This window comes from Octopus bimaculoides, chromosome 4, assembly GCF_046866305.1.
Source record: "Octopus bimaculoides isolate indiv1 chromosome 4, ASM4686630v1, whole genome shotgun sequence".
NCBI classification, from domain to species: Eukaryota; Metazoa; Mollusca; class Cephalopoda; order Octopoda; family Octopodidae; genus Octopus; species Octopus bimaculoides.
The window spans coordinates 146,534,327-146,554,326 of record NC_142931.1 but is presented as its reverse complement, the minus strand read 5'-3'; the positions used below and the strand labels follow the sequence as shown (position 1 = coordinate 146,554,326).

The 20,000-nt window shown below is 38.1% G+C and overlaps 1 protein-coding gene across 2 annotated transcripts in view; it reads left to right on the top strand.

Annotated features, from left to right (window-relative positions):
- The window catches only part of LOC106881915 (uncharacterized), an 81,459-nt gene that overhangs the window by 95 nt on the left and 61,364 nt on the right, over positions 1 to 20,000 (top strand). The window contains exons 1-2 of one of the 2 annotated variants that reach the window (XM_014932436.3): positions 6,919 to 7,067; positions 11,073 to 11,128. In XM_014932436.3, coding sequence (XP_014787922.1) covers positions 11,105 to 11,128 — 24 coding nt within the window. In that variant the 5' untranslated portion in view covers positions 6,919 to 7,067; positions 11,073 to 11,104. Of the gene's footprint in view, positions 1 to 6,918; positions 7,068 to 11,072; positions 11,129 to 20,000 lie in introns of those variants that run through there. The other variant, XM_052967580.2, reaches the window with a different exon arrangement.

Genomic DNA, 20,000 nt, shown 5'->3' with positions numbered 1-20,000 from the left:
TGTATCTGCCTACCTGTAACCACCTACAATTGTTTTTCTTTTTTGTCTTTTTATGATAGAAAATCTTGTTCTTCAAATGTTTGTATTTAAATCGAAATATTCCATTTCGTAACTTTTACTTCTTTCAGTCATCAGACCGTGGCCATGATGGAGCACAACCCCCAACACTTATTAGTAAAGTCTGGTACATACTCTATCGGCCTCTCTTTTGCTCAACTGCAAGGTTATATGGATGTAAACACACAAACACACACATATATTTATATGGGAGAATGTACGAAAAAAAACAACAACAGACGAGGACAGGTGGTGTAAACAACAAAAGATGTATTAGTATGACGCTCGGGAATAGAGAAAGTCTTTGACTTTCGAGCTACGCTCTTCAACAGAAAGAATACGGAGAAAACAAGGAGAAAAACACGGAGAAAAAAATTGAATGGTGTTTGATATATATTTATGCATATATTTATATATATATATGCACATATTTATATATATATATGTATACATAAATATATACATTATATATATATATATATATATATATATAATGTCTCAGAGTGGTTGGCATTAGGAATGGTATCCAGCTGTAGAAACCTTCCCAGATCAGATTGGAACCTGGTGCAACCTCCTGGTTTGCCAGCCCTCAGTCAAACCATCCAACCCATGCCAGCATGGAAGGTGGATGTTAAAATGTTAAACGATGATGATGATATATGTGTGTGTGAGTGTGTGTATTACATATATATATATATATATATATATATATCTCCACACCAGACATTGACATGAAACTAGAATGTTTCATGTCTATTGTGCAAGCCATATGTCAGAAATATGTCCCAGAGCACAAGGCCAAAACAAATAGGAACAAAATTCCAAGGGAGAGGAAGATTCTCATGAGATGCTGGACGAAGGTTGCAAATCACTTCAACCAATATTCCGAAAGTAGTGAAAGGTCCTACTTAAGAACAACATTGATGGAGATTGAAAAAAGCCTGCAACAATCCTATGTGAGGGAGAGAGCAGACAAAGAAGCCAGGGTCATAAAAAACATTAAGTCAAAGAAAAAGCCTCAGTACACTGCAAAATAGGATCCGTCTTCCAAAAGGATGGCTCCCTCAGTCCAGCCAGGATCAGTGAGGTACTGAATGACCAGTTCAAAAGTGTCTTTACCACCCTGTTGGAATACAGACAAGTGAATGAACTGATGGATTTCTTTGCCACCTCACCTATAACCAGCGAGGCAGTTACGATAGATTACATCGACCTTAGTGAAGAAAATATACTACTAGCCATAGATGAGGTGGACGCAAACTCAACTGCTGGCCCTGATGATTTCCCAGCAATCCTCCTCAAATTGTGTAAGCATGCCCTGGTGAAACCACTACAGATTCTCTTCCAGAGCTTTCTTGCAAATGGCAGGCTGCCAAACAAACTGAAGGAGGGAATAATATGCCCAATCCATAACGGAGGAAGCAGAGCAGATGCCAAAAACTATAGGCCTATCTCTCTGACTCAGCAAAGTCATGGAACAAATAGTCAGAGGGAAACTAATCACATTCCTTGAAGAAAACGACTTGCTGAGAGATACCCAGCATGGATTTCGACCAGGCAGGAACTGCCTGACCCAGTTCTTACAACATAATGAAAAACTTGGAAAGTGGTTACATGACTTTCAGAAAGATAGAAGCCAGGCAGTGGTGGCCAAATGGAGCCCCCTCAAAGAAAACACAAATAGTGAGTGGTGCTCCACAAGGCACTGTCTTGGGACCACTGCTTTTCATAGTGGTCCTCTCAGATATGCCCTCAGCTGCATGGATAGCCACCCTTGCTAGCTACGCAGACGATATGAAAGTCTCGCAGAAAATACAAAATGTAATCCTGACAACACATGGGAGTTATCTCCCTTCCATATTCTTAATTTGACAACAAAATGCACGATTTTGGTTTTTAGTCCGCTTCAACTTTGCCCTTGTGGCTAATAAAAGAAAATTATATTTTTCTTTATCACAGGTTTTGTTGGAGCTCCTGAAGTCTTGCATGCGTAGCGGTCTTGCTACCTGCAGCCTACGGTACCATGCTATCCGTTCTCTTCAGCTGACTAATACTTTCCTGATTATTCTGGCCGTGTCAACGAGGCAAACCTTTTGTAACAGTTCTACTGGGCACTCTATTCCAATTTCCTTTATATTCCTCTTGATGCTTTCTGAAACTCTTCCCAAGGACCCAACAATAATCTTCACCTTCTTCATTTTCCATTGCCGTATTATTATTATTATTATTATTATTATTATCATCATTATTATTGTTATTATTATTATTATTGAGTGAGAGAGCAGCGCATGCCATCAAAGTGACACCGTGGTACAATTATACGAAGCTCAGTATACCCATCATGACTACCCGTCTGACAAGGGTACACTAGGCATATGCATCACAACCACATGTGCACAACATGGTGATCTCATATCAAGATAAACAGCGCATGAACTTTCAGGTGGGGCCCAGTTAGAATTTTCTTCAAGTTGAATAGCCCATCCCGCTCAGTAGGTTCCTAAATGAGGATTGTTTAAGGATGATGAACGAAACACCCATGTTTCCAAATGTGAATTATTCAAACTCCAAAGAATTCCTCTCAACACATATCGTCAGCCACTAAGGGACGTGCTCAACTAGTTAAGGTCAAACAACTGACAAGCAAATCTGTGGTACTAAGCAGAATATTTGCTGTAGCCCATCTTTTATACCAAGACAAAACAATGTACATAACCTTATTATTATTATTTTGGACTTTGTTCCTTTTCAGGTTGGTTTGTCAGCCCTGCATTTTAAATAGACGCTGGTGTTGGGCTTAATTAATGAACTTTGTATCATTCAATTACAAATCGGAAAATGAGAAGTTTACATTTTTATCGGTTAAATAACTCAATCGGTTTCGCGTAAAACCCAAGAATCGTTTAGCTGAAAGAATCGTTACTGCGACGGACAAAATACTTAGGGGCATTTCTTCCGACTTTACGATTTGAATTCAAATATCACTTTGCCTTTCATCCTTTCGGGGTCGATAAAATATGTACCAGGTGAGCACCGGGGTCGATGTAATCGACTATCTTCCTCCTCACCCGAAATTGCTAGTCGTATGCCAAAATTTGAAATTGTTGTTCTCACTGTCAAGAGAGAAAGGCTTACTCATGACCCTTTACAAGACCTGTATAACTGGCAGGGAAAGTAGGAAGAATCGTTAAAGTGGGGATTGGCCTGAATTCTTGTAATAGGCTTCACCCCGATAAATGTGCCAAGTGATGGATGAACCAAGCGACGGATTTAGTCCGCTCCCCGCCCTCCCCAGTAATCCATGGCAGGATTTGAAAACACAACGCAATGTATAAATTTCTATTACAATATAAAATTTGTACCTACACATATATATATACACACAGCTATTGTGTTGAAGCAGCTGATTTTATTGAATATTAATTAAATATTTCCTGTAGACAAAACGGTGGAATAAAGTGCAATGCCGAAGATAACTGGTAGGATTTGAACCCCGTCATAAATCAACGAAATTGATTACTGCTCAGAGTGTTACACTCTGTTCCACCCTTTACAGACTCGATATTAATATCCTTTTCTACTCTAGGAACAAGGCCGAAATTTTTGGGGAGGGGGGGGGGCAGTCGATTAGGTTGATCCAGTACGCAACTGGTACTCAATTTATCGACCCCGAAAGGATGAAAGGCAAAGTCGACTTCGGCAGAATTTGAACTCAGAACGGAACGGCAGACGAAATACCGCTAAGCATTTCGCCCGGCCTGCTAACGTTTATTTCTTTATTGCCCACAAGGGGCTAAACATAAAGGGGACAAACAAGGACAGACAAAGGGATTAAGTCGATTACATCGACCCCAGTGCGTAACTGGTACTTAATTTATCGACCCCGAAAAGATGAAAGGCAAAGTCGACCTCGGCGGAATTTGAACTCAGAACGTAGCGGCAGACGAAATCAGCTCTCCGCCTTAGCTAACGATAATAATATCACAGCAAATTGCATTAAGATAATGGTAATAATAATGACTTCAAATTTTGGCACAAGGCCAGCAATTTCAGGGAAGGGGATAAGTCGATTATATCTATCTATCACTCGTTCACCTCTGTGTCCGTAGAATTTATCAAATTAGAAAACGCAAATTTAATATAAAAATATATTTTCTGAAATTGCAAATTATTTAAAATATAAAAATATAATTTTCAACAGAGAGAATTTATCAAAATAGAAAACAAATGAAGTTTGAAGTTTAAAAATAATAGGATCGACCACTCACGACTAGCTAGCGCGGACGCGCGACTGCGCGTTCGAGACCACTCTGTGTTTTCAAACGCATGGATATAGGTGTCGAATTTGTTCCAATAACTTTCGAGTGATAGATAGATAGAGAGAGAGAGACAGACAGACAGATAGCTCGCTCCGGCCAGTCATGGTATTAGCTGTCAGTAGCCAAAGAATCAACTCAAACCAGCAGTAACGTTCCTTGTCAGATTTTTCTACTTTCACTTCTCACAGCTAATACCATGACAGTGCCACCCTCAGTGCCCAACTGGTACTTATTTTATCGACCCCGAAAGGATGAAAGGCAAAGTCGATCTTTGCAAAATTTGAACTCAGGACGTAGCGATCGGTGAAATGCTGTTAAGGATTTTGCCCGACATGCTAACGATTCTGCCAGCTCGCCACCTAAGATTATAATAAGAATGGTCTCAGATTTTAGCACAAGGCCAGAAATTTTAGGAAGTAGCTGTGAGGTCAGATGCATGATTAAGATTTTAGTTTTCGCGTTTTCGAAATATCTAAGGATTGAAAATAAAGTTTCATACTATATATTTAAGAGGATTAATAAAGTTCGTTGATTAGTTATAATTAGTGGTTTCCATCGATCTTACAAGAAGAAAAAACAATTCTATAAATATTTCCCCAGAATAACAAAGCAAGCGAGCTTGCTATCCCAACGATTCATGTTAATTTCGAAGCGAAACCGTCCGTCATTCAGAAGGTTGTAATGCAGTCTTTTTATCGTTCAGTGCCTCAATCTGTTTACACCTGCTAATGTAGGAAAATGCTTGCCAAATTTATATGCGACTTACTTGAAAATAGCATCCAAAGTCTCCTTCAAATCACCCCATACTATCTTTAAAAAGCAAAGGAAAGGGCAAATAGATACAGTATTCTTGAAAACAAGGCAGGGTAGTCACGACATGAAAGCTTTTGAACATAGAGCTACCCTATCAGAATAAAAGGGGCTTAATATATGAAAGGAGAAGCAGTTTCCTAAGGAAGGAAATTTAAAAACCAAATGTTAAAACGGGTGCAGGTATGATGTCAAGTTCAATTCCAACAAGCAGCACTCTAGTCCAGCGCTTTTCAAACTTTTTTTGCTGCAACCCACAGCAAGAACCACGTTTTCATTGTGACCCATGCCTTGGTCAAAACCTTTAAGTTATTTTGACTGCGATAACATCCTTTTTGTATATGTATAATAAATTCATAATATGTCCGGTTATGTTTTGATTGGTAAAGCTTGCCTCGTCGTGGGAGAAATCGGTAAAACTAGCGATGGTTTATGAATGCTGTGCGACATTTAGAGTTGTTTATATTCCGTACTTTGCACCCGCTGAGTTTTCTTTTTCTTCCCTTCTTTTTTTGTCGCGACCCACAGTTTGAAAAACGCTGCTGTAGACAAACGTTTTTGTACTGACCAATGCTTAGTGGATGAAATTTGGGGCGGAGGTAAAAAAATACGCACACCACCTGTTTTCGGCGTAACCCTAACCCTAAACGTAATCTTAACCCAACCATAACAACGGGTAGTGTGCATATTCTTTACCTTCGCAAAAATTTGGTAAACGGAAACTGCGTTGAAGCCCTCTGGAGAAACCGTTTCTGTTCGCCCGATTTAATACCACAATTTGTCACTTAGATGCCTCCAGTGAAGGCCATTCTGTTGCATGCATTTAGGCTGGGTCTCAGTCTGAAGACCACTTTCACCATTCAATTTCACTATAGACCTACCATTATTATGGAACCCTTTAAACCTGTCTCTTTCATTCAACTTCTAGGTAAACTTCCCCCGAACAGACCTATAGCCTCTTTTAGATTCTTTATAGCCAAAACCACTGTTATATGTTCATATCTATTGCTCCTTTTTTATATTTATTTTCTAGATGGTAGAGTATAATAAGGAGGTTTAACCCTTGTTGGAATAATATACTGTGAAGTGCTGTTCACTACCTCTGCCCCACAAAACTAAAGCACTGACTTATATACGAACACAAAATATTTTCAGCCGAGGGACATGCATGTTGTCCCCTAGTCATCCTTAGTAAACCGTTACGTTCTTAATGAATGAAATAAGTGAAGGAAAGTTTCTATTTTGATAAATGAATGAATGAAGAAAGACACTCCTCTGACCTTTATACGTGTTTGTCGTAGTTAACTCATTTCAGGTCGTTGACTTCAGTTCAGTGCAGAATGGAATACGAGAATGAAAGCAACAAAAACAAAACCATGTGCATCAGTTTGAGAAAATAAAAATACTAATAAAAAAAAAGAGAGAGAGAAAGAAATGTTCCTATGACTACCTCTTTCTGTTGCCCACAATTTACGTCAGCAACGCAAGCCGGAACTGAGCCATATTCCAGCCATTCAAAGCCTTTACGAAATTCTTAACTTACACTCTGTCCTAGTACCTTTCCTCCTCCTACTCCACGATCTCACACCTTCTTTTATACTCCTACTCCACTCTTCTTCCTCCTATTTCCTCACTCTTCCTCACCTCCTCCTACTCCTACTCTTTCCTCCTCCTCCAACACTACTCTTTCCTCCTCCTCCACCTTTCATGTTCTTTAAATTCTTCTGATGGTTGGGAAGAGAAAAAGCAATAAAATAAATAAATATTTTGGCAACAAGAAGCGAGAAAGCATGTAGGGGAGATAAGTCTAGATGACAAATCAATTTTAATGCAAACGTGGTGCAGACGGTGAAGCAACCATTCCAAGCAGCTGCTCAAACGGTACACTGTTATATCTTATTTCTGCTTTTTTTTTTTTTTTTTTTCATTCATACTTCTGTGTTGTATTCTTGATATGGTTCGCATATCCATGTCATCATCAATTTGAACCGATCTCGAACGGGGGGAAAAAAAGAAAATAAATGCAGCTCTCTTTACTGATATTACCCACTAACCTCACAAAAAAAATTACCCTTCCCTTTATTGATTCAATTTCGTCCCCTTATAGATTTAAGTTTGAATTTGAATAATGTTGACTCTACACTGTTCCTAGAGCTTGACGTACGTGTGGTGGAGGCGGTTGGGAGGGAAAAAATGTAAGCTTCTATAAGAAAAAAGTAATTTTAATAATGTTGATATGTAAAACATTGTTTTTAATAATATATAAAAATTAATGTAAATATATTCCAAATTGTAAAGTTTTGCTGTCTCTTCCCTCCCCAGGTAGCTAAAATTTTATTTAAGAGCACAACTTTTCAAGATGAAACACGGAGGTTGTTAACTATTTTGTTTCTGAAATTTGCATTTTTTTTTTTTTTTTTTTTTTTTTTTTTTTGGCTCCTCTCAGAATATTGTATTCCTCCAAGAACTACAAAAGTTTTTGGAAAACTTTACCGATTTCAAAAATATTCTAAACAAATTAGTGTAATATATTTAAAGAAAATGCATGTTTTCCCAGAAAATTGAAAGTGTAAATGCAAAGTTTTCTGTTCAGTATTTCTTTACTTTTTTATGAAGCTCAATTGAAACCATTTTCTGTATGGCTTCGGTGTGACCACTCCAAGTAGACCAACATCCTCAACTAAAGATTATCAGAATCCTTTGTAAAGTAATTAATCTAACATATAGTGAATTCCTTTGATTATCTTTATTTTCTACATAATTCTCAGGCAAGGTTAATTAACCATGTCACTGCTATTTGATCTACAAAAGAACTTTTCTGAAAGTAAATAGATAATATTGGTAAAAATTAACTAGGATTCTTTAAAAATAAAAAAGGAACGCACTCTGTTTCAATTATTCACTGTCCCAGGGAATATTGTTTCTCCTCTAAGAATTTTGGAAGAAAACCAAAACCCTTGTCACATAATTAAAGGTGATTTTTGAAGTTGAGGTGTTGGAACAGCCAAGCATCATTATATACTTCACCTAATATTCTAGCAAGACAAGATGTCAATGATAATTAAAGCTTCATTAAATACAGGACCCATCTTGATCAACATTACCAGGGTGTTCCAAATGAAGCCAGTTAATATAATTCGCCAGCATTTTATGATATGTCATCATCTTATTTCACAAATCATTTCCTGGCACTTGATGCCTCCGTGAAGCAATGTATCTTTGTATATGATTGAAATCTATTGTGACATCTTGTATTATGTATGTGTGTAAGGCGGTGAGCTGGCCGAACCATTAAGCGAGCCGGGTAAAATGCTTAGCAGTATTTCATCCGTTTTTACGCTCTGAGTTCAAATTCGGCCGAGGTCGACTTGGCCTTTTATCCTTTCAGGATCAATTAAATGAGCCCCAGTTACACACAGGGGTCTATGTAATTAACTGCCCCCCCCCCCCGCAAGGTGCCCTTGTGGCAAAAATTTGAAATCATTATGGATGTGTATGTACACTCACACACACACCTCTTTCTCTCTATATAAATATATATATATATATATATATATATATACATACATGCACACATACATCTCTCTCTCCTCTTTCTTTGTATATAAATATATATATATATATATATATATATATATATATACACACACGTACGTACATACATACATACATACCTCTCTCCTCTCTCTTTGTATGTATATATATATATATATATATATATATATACATATACATACATACACAGTGCTCTCTGTAAAGTGCTTGGCATTAGGAGGGATATCCATCCATAGAAACCCTGTCAAAACAGACATTGGAGTGGAGCTCAGTGTTGTCGTCTGGCTTGCCAGCTCCTGTTGGACTGTTTAACCCATGCTAGCATGGAAGGCAGACATTAAATGATGACGATGAAGAAGTAGAACCAATTAATAACATGTTGGAACATAACTGAAGACTTCACTGTTTTCTGTAAATATTTACAGGAAAATTTATCAATGATTTTCTTTTGCTGTCTCAATAACTATAGCCTACACCCAGCACTAGAAACTTGTAAAAACACTCCCTCAATATACAGTGCTCCTACTGTTTACAGCAGTGAAGCTTTACTTTACTATTCTAAGATTTTACTGCAATGTGGACTAGGTACAGTAGTAAACAGTACCGCCTCATGGCTCTTATTTACAAATAAATAGTGCTGAAGATGAGATACACACTGTAGAGTGTCCAACAGCACATTATCTCTCACCAGTAATATACTAGGGGCCATGTCAGTTGACCCTAGCCCTACTCCTCACTGATCATCACTATCATCATTAGCATCAGAAATATCACCAATTTTCATGATCATCATAATCAACATTATCTATGTGAATGGTTCTCACGCTGACAACCACTCACCTCTACCACCAACCCCACAAGCATATTAGTTGTCCTTAATGAGGATACAAAATACAATTTACATCCATAAAACTCTTCCTTTTTCACTACCATGGTGTTGGGGGAAATTTTTTTAATGTTTCAAAACCATCTTTGTTTTGTTAAACAGTCTGTCTTCTATTTTCCCTGTTTTTATTCCTTTTATCCCATCAGTGGTGTAGCTGGAAAGTGTGCCACCGAGGGCAGCAGCCCTGAACTTTACCTGCCCACCCTGAGTGTTCACTGACTACCCTCAGCAGCTATTCATATCATCATCATCATCATCATCGTTTAGCGTCCGCTTTCCATGCTAGCATGGGTTGAACGATTTGACTGGAGACTGGCGAACCAGATGGCTACACCAGGCTCCAGTCTGATCTGGCAGAGTTTCTACAGTTGGATGCCCTTCCTAATGCCAACCACCCCGAGAGTGTAGTGGGTGCTTTTACGTGCCACCGGCACGAGGGCCAGTCAGGCGGAACTGGCAACGGCCACATTCAAAATGGTGTATTTTACATGGTCCCTAATATATGCCACACTTTCATTTCAATGCACCCAGTATAGGTTTATGTAGCAAACCCATAAATGAGGGACCCTAGACCCTCAACACTATACAGACTTAGCACACCCTATTGTGCAACACCTATAAAAGCATCACTTGAGGTGGACTGTCCCCCACCACTACCCCTCCCCTTGCTCCACCGTTGCAGCCCACCCACCCCTAACAAGACCCATTGATCAATGTTGTCCCATTGAAGAGTGGGGTAACTATGACTGAATCATTGGAGTCGTGAAGCTATTGCTTTGGATAATATTTAGTTCCATCTTTTTACACCCTGTGTTACTAGTTTTGTTTTTCATCATTCCAAGCCAAACTTTATCTGTCTTAATGGGTACCAGTAAAATACTGAGGTTGACCATTTACTACCATCATCATCATCATCATTTATGGTTTCCTTTCATTATAACTTTATTTCAGCTACCTTAATAGCAGGCATCCTCCGGAGGCCAAGATTAGCAAGCGCACTTTTTTTTTTATTATTATCATCATTAAATGTGGTGAGCTGACAGAAACCTTGGCATGCCGGGCGAAATGCTTAGCGGTATTTTGTCTGTCTTTACGTTCTGAGTTCAAATTCTGCCGAGGTCGACTTTGCCTTTCAGGGTTGATAAATTAAGTACCAGTTATGCACTGGTGTCAATCTAATGACTGGCCTCCATCCCCCAAAATTTCAGGCCTTGTGCCTAAAGTAGAAAAGATTATTATTATCAAGACAGTGAACTGGCAGAACCGTTAGCATGCTGGACAAATGCTAAGCAACATTCCATCTGTCTTTACATTCTGAGTTCAAATTCCACCAAGGTTGACTTTGCCTTGGGGTTAAAGTAATCAACTAGCTTCCTCTCTGGAAATTTCTGGCCTTTTTCCTAAAATAGAAACGATTATCACCATTGTCGCTATTGTCTTTTCAGTTAAAAGTTGCAACACTTGGAAGCACTGACCAATGGAGTTGTCGTCTTTTCCAGACGTAAGTACATTTTCTTTTCATACCATTAATGCGTTTGTGTATAGTTTCTTGTATGTGTATATGTGTGTGTTTGTATTTAAGTAAATTGTGAATGTATTTAAATATGTATGTGTCTACATCTAAGTACATAATGTGACTGTGTGTACATTTAAGAACATGTGTATGTATGTGTGTGCATTTAATTATATTTTATAATTTCAGATTCTGTATTTTTTGTTTTTCTCGTAATTTTCCGCTTTTTTGTAGAGATCACACCTGTAGTTCTGGCACCACAAGACATGCAACACCTTAGTTTATATTCACCTGTTATTACTGCAATTAATAAGTATTGTTGTTGTCTTTATTAAAAATATTGTTAGAAGACCCTTCAAGCCAAGCAAAATCACAGCCATGACAGATACCAGTGTCGTGCATATTGGCACCCCATGCTAGTGGCATGTACATGCACCCTGGTGTCATGCAAATGGAACCCGTGCCAGTTGCACGTAAGCACACCCCAGTTTCATGCAAATGGCACCTGTACCGGTGACATGTAAAGGCACCCATTACTCTCTCGGAGTGGTTGGCATTAGGAAGGGCATCCAGCTGTAGAAACACATGCCAAATCAGACTGGAGTCTGGTGCAGCCTTCCAAGCATGCCAGCTCAGTCAAGCCGTCCAACCCATGTCAGCATGGACAACAAACATTAAATGATGATGATGATGATGTGTGTGCATCTAAGTTTATTCTGTATTTACGTATGTGTGCCTAAGGATAGAACATTGCATGTGTTTGAATATGCATGTATTTACATGAATATTACAGATGCATGGATGAAAATGTATAATGTGTGCATAGAATAATATGTATATATTTAAATGTGTATATATTTAAATGTGTATATATTTATATTTATGCATTTGAATTTATATATTATTTATTTATATTTATATATTTAATGTGTATATATTTATTTATTTAATTATATTTATATATTTCTATTTGTATATTTAATGTGTATATATTTAAATATGTATATATTTATATTTATGCATTTAAATGTATATATTTAAATGTGTATGTGTGTGCAGCTAAGTGTATTATATTGTATGTATGTGTGTAAATTTCAGTAGAAAGTATATATATATATATATATATATATATATATATATATATATATATGTCTAAATAAGTATTTCTGTTGTATGAATGTGATGTCAGTTGTATTAGAACTCCTGATTCCTGAGATAATCAAAGAGGTGTTATGGTATACAACATGTCTTGGGAAGAGCCCATCCATTTCCAGGATGTAAATGTGGCTGGTTTAGTTGGGGAGAAAGAGGGAGGAAAAGAGAGAAGGAGACGAGAATCAGCTCCATTGATAGAATTGTATTTTATTTACTGGCCAAATAAATAAAAGATAAATTTTTCTTGGGTGGCACGTAAAAAGCACCCACTACACTCTCGGGGTGGTTGGTGTTAGAAAGGGCTTCCAGCTGTAGAAACCTTGCCAGACCAGATCAGAGCCTGGTGCTGCCTCCTTGCTTGCCAGTCCTCACTCAAATCGTCCAACCCATGCCAGCATGGAAAACGGACGTTAAAAGATGATGGTGAGGAGGAGGAGGATTTGAAATCAGAACACTCTGCCTTGTTGCTATATGTATGTGTGTGTGTGTGTGTGTGTGTGTGTGTGTGTGTGTGTGTGTGTGTGTGTGTATGTATGTATGTATGTGTTCTTCTGTTTATAATTATCTAAATTCTTCCTCTGAAGAATGGGCTGGTTTCTAAAAAAGATACAAAGCTCTGTTGTTGGAATGTAGGTAATGGAAACAATGTCATATTTGAAGCTTCAGAAAATTCTTGCAGAATTTTACTGTTCCACTTAAAGATTGGTGCAGAATTATTGCAACTTTTTTTTCAACATATTTTATTCAACAAAAACAATAACAATATTTAACAAAAACCCTCTTTTAATGATGGTCTGTCTGCCAAGTAAATGGGAAGCAGTAATTGAAGTTGATGATGAATATGCTCTGGAATAATCATTTAAAGATGTTTTGTTGAATAAAATTTGTTGAAAAAAGCCGCAATAATTATGCACCAACCCAATATGTATGCACATGTATGTGTGTGCGCACACACACACATACTAGCTGAGTATTCTGCTGTTGCCTGGTAACTTTTCACGGTAGAAATACTTTGAACTTTGGGAATAGCACACCCACTTAAGTCGGTTTTTCCCCATTTTGACAGGGATTTTCAACATTTCTGTTTCACCACATCCTTGCAAATGATGAGGTGGGGTGGCAGGAAGCTTTTGATGAAAATTTTTTGCGAATTTATGAATCCTACCACCTACTGGACCAGTTTTTTTCTTTTTTCTTTTTGCTTCACACACAAAAAAGATTTGAAGGTTAAAAACAAGGTTTTCTTTAGAAATCTATGACCACCATTACAATTCCCACTTCCTTTATTTTCAAACAGAAAATGAAACCTAATTTTAAGACGATAGCAATTAAAAAAATTTTTTCCATTAACATCCCCACACACTAGTGTAGCTGGAGGTGGGGTCCGCCCGGGGCAGAACTTTTAAAGGAGTAGGCAATATGTGGATTTTGTGGGGTCCGGGGCGGCAAACGGTAGGGCCGCCGCGGGCGGCACACTCTAGCTACGATAGTGCACCCACACACCACCATAATTTCTCAAATGTCACCTTTTTTTCGAATTTGTCTCTGTTTATAATTTCAAAATAATTTTCAGATGAAAAGGTGTGTGATTTAAGGGAAGTTTAGCTGGTGTTTCTAGCGAGTCCGTGTGTGTGTGTGCGTGTGCGCGCGCGAGAGAGAGACAGAGAGAAAGCATATTTACTAACAGAAAAGCATGCTATTACAATAATCTTTTACATACCTTTTTGAAATAACTGTCGCCCAAATGACACACCCCTAATTCATCTGAATCTAAATTTTTGCTGTATATATATATATATATATATATATATATATATATATATATATATATACTGTATATGCTTTGATAGAGTGAACAAGTTTAACATTAGAAAGTGAAAAGGAGAGGCAAAAGAGAAAACGAGATTTTTCGTACGTGATAGCTGTGATAAAATGAAAGCAAACGTTATAAGACGAGGTGTTTGAACAAAAGGAAAGCGATACGTGAGAGTTAATACATACACAAAGAGAGTGAGCATCAAATAGTATGGTAAGCAGAGAGAGAGAGAGAGAAGGCGAGATTAATTTGATGGTGATAAAAAGTGGGAGAGTTGTCGATCTAAAAGTCGAGTCATTTCTCGAAGAAAATTATAGATTTTTTTTTTATTCTTTACGAACGACATTGTCTGTGGAATTCGAAAATCAAATTTGTCTTTCTCGAGGATGCACCGTTTCAGAACCTTTTAGGGCTCAATACGCTTACATAACCACATGCACTCGCATTTATATAGTTAAATGTGAGTTTGCGCTTTTATTTAAATTTGTTCCTTTGTAAAATCCCAGCTGCTCCCTAACTTTGTCATTCGAATGATAATAACAAACCTGTTTCTTCACGGGAGTAGATTTACAGATTTTTCCTTATCAGCGATCCATTCATGACGTCTTGTATAATTCTTGCGAAATTGATGTTAAGGAAGCGGTTGATTACTGGGACAGCGAGAGTGTATGCCGCCTAGGCCACTCTGGAGTTTTCCACCGCAACCCGGCTTCTTCAGCAAGCACCAAAGTGCCGCTCTCACAAGAGTGGCGGACCACCCCACTCATCTCCCTATTACTCCACCCCCTTGCTACATCGCTAAGCTGATCGTGTGTGTATGAGTCCGATACCTGACCACCACTTCTGGATTGTTTTATTACTGAACAATTCGTTACACTCGGCTTCCAGGTACAAGAGAAAGAGAACTGGAGCAAATACATCGTCCTGTATGTTTGGACAAGTTTACAGAGCGGTAATCGCAGCCAAAGCGTTTTAGAACCATCAATATGATAGATCTCAGCACATTATCGCAGAACCCTAAAAAAGAGGGTTTTGACTCTCCTGTAGCTGATTGCGGAATACCATTTTCAATGGAGGATTGTTTAACCTGTCCAAACTTCACTTACGAAGACAGGCTAATGGATCATGACACCCAGAACGCAGACGACAGTCCGTTGCCAAAACATAATCAGGAGATACATGAGATCAGTTAACATCATCTCCCAAAAAACGATATGATCATTTTGTCTGGCCATCATCACTCGCTCAAACTACTGCCAAGTCAAATCTTCCAGATTTCAACATCACTGTTTTGTACCCTTTCCTGGAACAGATGGATCGTTTCCTTTACTTAGGAGATCTCCTCTCAAAGCAGTGCAACACCAAGAATGATGTAGAAAACAAAATTCGTACTGGTTATGTTGCTTTTAGAAATCAATCCCTTCGCGATTTCATGAAACTTCAAACAACAAACTCCTGGTGTTATTAGCTATGTTGTTTCAATCACACAATACGAAGCATGGCTCCTGAATGGTCGAGACATCAAAAAATTTCAGCGCTTTCACCAGCAGAAGCTGTGACCAGTCATGAATATGATATAGAAAGATTACTTCAAAAAAGAAAAAAAAACATTGCAGTGATTGAAACGCGACAGCATCAAAACCACAATTATCACACATCTGTTCAGAGAGACGGGCCCTATATGCAGTAAGAGAAACCTCAGGGTTCCCTTCTAGATTCGTTTCAGCAAACTAATCTTGAGCAAAAATCATTCTGGATGCCCTCTGCAGTATTACAGGGATCAACTCAAGCTGACTATAAAGAGAGCCCAATAACAACCTTAAAACATGAGAAGAACAAACAGCAGATCGCAGACTCTGGCGTCAAACCATCGCGACTGTCGTAAAACTGGTTTGAAAAACAACCCCACTGAAGTCAAGTGGACAAAGACGAACATTCCCATCAATTACGGCCATATCCGCCTCAGTCCAGTGTTTTTCATATGGTCGCATGACCTGTGGAAGGATCGGTCTTCTTAGCAATTCAGAAATATCACGGAAAACCAGCAAGAGAAGAGATACTTAGCACTAGAACACGAAAGAAAAAGTGGTGGCTTTGAACCTCCACCACACACACACACACACACACACATATATATATAAATGTACATGTGTGTCTGTGTGTGCGTGTGTGTGTATAATGTGAGGCCCTCCTTATTTATCAAGGAGTCAACTGGACTTCCCTGGACGTAAACGGACTATCCGTAGATCTATAAATAATATATATATATATATATAATGTGTGTGTGTGTGTGTGTGTATATAGGCAGGCATAGTTGTGTGGTAAGAAGCTTGCTTCCCAACCACAAGGTTCCGGGTTCAGTCCCACTGCGTGGCACCTTGGGCAAGTGTCTTCTACTATAACCTCGGGCCGACCAAAACATTGTGAGTGGATTTGGTAGAAGGAAACTGAAAGAAGCGCGTCATATATATATATATGTGTGTGTGTGTGTGTTCGTGTGTCTGTTTGTTCCCCCACCATCGCTTGACAACCGATGTTGGTATGTTTACGGCCTCGTAACTTAGCGGTTCGGCCTAAGGGAACGATAGAATAAATTCTAGGCTTACAAAGAATAAGTCCTGGAGTCGATTTATTCGACTAAAGGCGGTGCTCCAGCATGGCGGCATTCAAACGACTAAAAGAAATATAATATACATATATATATATATATATATATATATATATATATATATATCGTTTTTATATTTGGTTTACAAGATTCTTGATGTGAACTCGTGTGCTGAACTAGATTTTGTTGTACCTCAGGAGGTTCATTATGCCAGTAATAAACCCATGCATTGGTCCTGTTATATTAATAATAATAAAATAAATGCAATAGAACCAGTGTGCGTGTTTATTATTGGCATAATGACCCTCCCAAGATACTACACAACACGTGTGTGTTTTCATTGTAACACACACATACACACATATATCTGCACGTATCGTTGAGTTTACTTATTTCTGTCTTTCCGTGTGTGTGTGTTTCAGTATCTTGACCGTTCAGCTCTTTAACGTACCTCAGTCTCCGGTCTTACAATACCACATAATATTGAAAAGATGCGCCTTCTATGTTGAGGAGATTTCAGAGAAGTGTCAGAAGTGATAACACAGCATCAGTTGGAAGACTCTAATCCCAGACACTGAGGGACTACAGAGAGATGATTGTTTCACCATTGAATCACAAATCCCAACAGTCAAATGCGCTCGTCATTTTATGTTCATATTTTTATGGCAGTATGGATTGGAGGGATCGTTTCCCTCCCAGTTATTTCCTATTCACTTAATGTCTTCTTTGTCTTCTCGTGAACCACGTTCCAGATTCGCATTCCATCTACAGAATAGTTAAACTGTATCTTATCATTGGCAATTGAGGGAATGTCTTGATGCCATGGAGACGGCATTGTCACTATTCCTTCTTCAACCTCAGAAATGCGGTCTCATCCCGATAAAACAAATGGATTCTTTTCATGCCTTCGTCGTCTACATTGGTGTCTTTCAAATCTATTTGTTGGACAGATCATCCCTGCACGCCGTTTCGCATTTTTTATCAGGTTTCTTTGTCATTTCCTCCGTTAGATTCAGCCTTTTGAGATCTGCCTCTTCATCATCTCTTTCTACGTCTTCTTCGCTTTCCATCGTCCATAGCAGCTCATTTTGCCGTTGATTGCCGAGCATGGAAAAGAATTTCACTGATCAAGACACCGCTGATATCGGAGCAGATGTAACCTGGATTTAAAGCGGGTGATACACTTTCTAGTTAACCCATAGCTGGATCTTAACAAATGCTACTTGTCTTGATCAAAATAAACCTGGAGACAATAGTACCCAAGAGGTATCCCTCAAAACCTTGAAACTCCTGTACCAAGGCCTCACTACCAGATGGAGTTCAAAGTCTTATACAGGATTTTGTCTTCCTAGTAACTGAAACCTTGTCTTTACTATATTAGTTATGCTTGGAACTTTTCCATTAACTCTTTAGTTGTTTCATCTGTGATGTTTAGCATGCTAACCGGTAGGACTTGTGGGTCGGCTTTATAAGTCTGTATAGGCTTGTGGAAATCCGGCGAAGGTTTAACAAACTGAAGGGTTGTCTCGGATGGTACACACTCTGACAACGCACTACTGCTTATCACATAGTTTCAGTCAGCACTTCTGTACTTGGATCTAGAAAACCATTCATGTCATCACTTCTTTTTAACGACCATCAGACAGACCTCACATCTTCGGCCTCCCACCACACAGTTACCACCATGCATTACGATTTAACCACACCAAAATCTCAGACATCATAAATGGTTACAGAGCGTTGGTACCCTGCCGAAGACGTCCTCCACGTCAATATATACTTGGCACAACGGTTTACTCTCCAGATGAACTTGTCTTATTAACAAGAGTTCCCGAGTTGTACCCTGCCCTGATACAACCCTAAAATACATCTCATCAAATTCTCTCCTTTATAAACTACACTACAACAATCCTTTTTGGCCCTTTTAGAGATTGACTCGATCAATTCAATGCATCCGGAGTTGATTCTTTCTGAGGCATCATCTTTGTCGATTCATCAGTTAACTGAGATGATCTTACACCGGTTATCGTTGATTACTTATACGTGGTCGCTCTACCTGTTGGAAATAGCAGCCTAATCTCTCATGGCAATCTCTTCAACAGTTTTCAAAAAGGTGATGTTAGCATCTTTCCAATCTGTAATGACGGAGAATATTTCCTGAGAAAAGAAAGTCGCGAATAGAATGCCTTGGATTCTTGACCTGGTCAACCAGGACCGACCTGGGGTTAAATAAGAACAGCAGCAACAACAGTATCGCCGTCCCACCTCTCTCTCCCTCACTCTCTCTCTCTCTTTCTATTTGTGTGTATATGTATTTGTGCATGTGTGTGCACTATGTATGTATACATGTATGTTTGCATATGTGTGTGTATAAATATATATATATATATATATATATAGGTAACTTTTCAGATTAGCACCCGCACGATCTTCACTAGGGGGTCAGGGTTTTAGGGTTATTTTTAGGGTTAGGGTTTGGGTTCGGGAATTCCGTCCCTAACCCTAAACACTAACCCTAAAACCCTGAACCTAAGACCCTAACCCTAACACCCTAGTGGAGATCGTGCGGGTGTTAATCTGAAAAATTACCTATATATATATATATATATATATATAATATATATATAATAATAATATTAGGGACAAAATCCAAAATTACAGGTAAAAACTCAATTAAAATCAATTTATAAAAAATTAGAATTAAATTGAGCTTTATAGATAAAATATATATAAAATATATAGTTTTAGGGATAGTGGATTTTCATCGATGAGTTCTTGAAACTTGGTTATTTTCCCTAAAACTATATATATATAATTGCAGCATATATATATATAATGTACGTTTGTGAGAGATGTGGGGAGATAGCTTGTGTGAAAGAGAGAGAGAATGAGTGAAAGAGACTAGAAAAGATAACCTAGAAGAATGATAAGGAGATAGAGAAAGAGAGAAAATAAACACCCACCCAAATACATACACACACGTGTGCGCGTATGCATATATTCTATTTTGGCATAAACACATGTATATACATATATGTATACATATGTATGAGTGTGTGTATAGATATATATATCTGTGTGTGTGTGTGTACATACATACATATATATATATGTATGTATGTAAACATTACTCTCTTTCTCTATATATATAATGTACATATATGTATATATATAAATAAATAAATACACACAAATATATGTATATATATATATATATATAAATACACACATATCTATATATACACACACACACACATATATATATACACACACACACACAT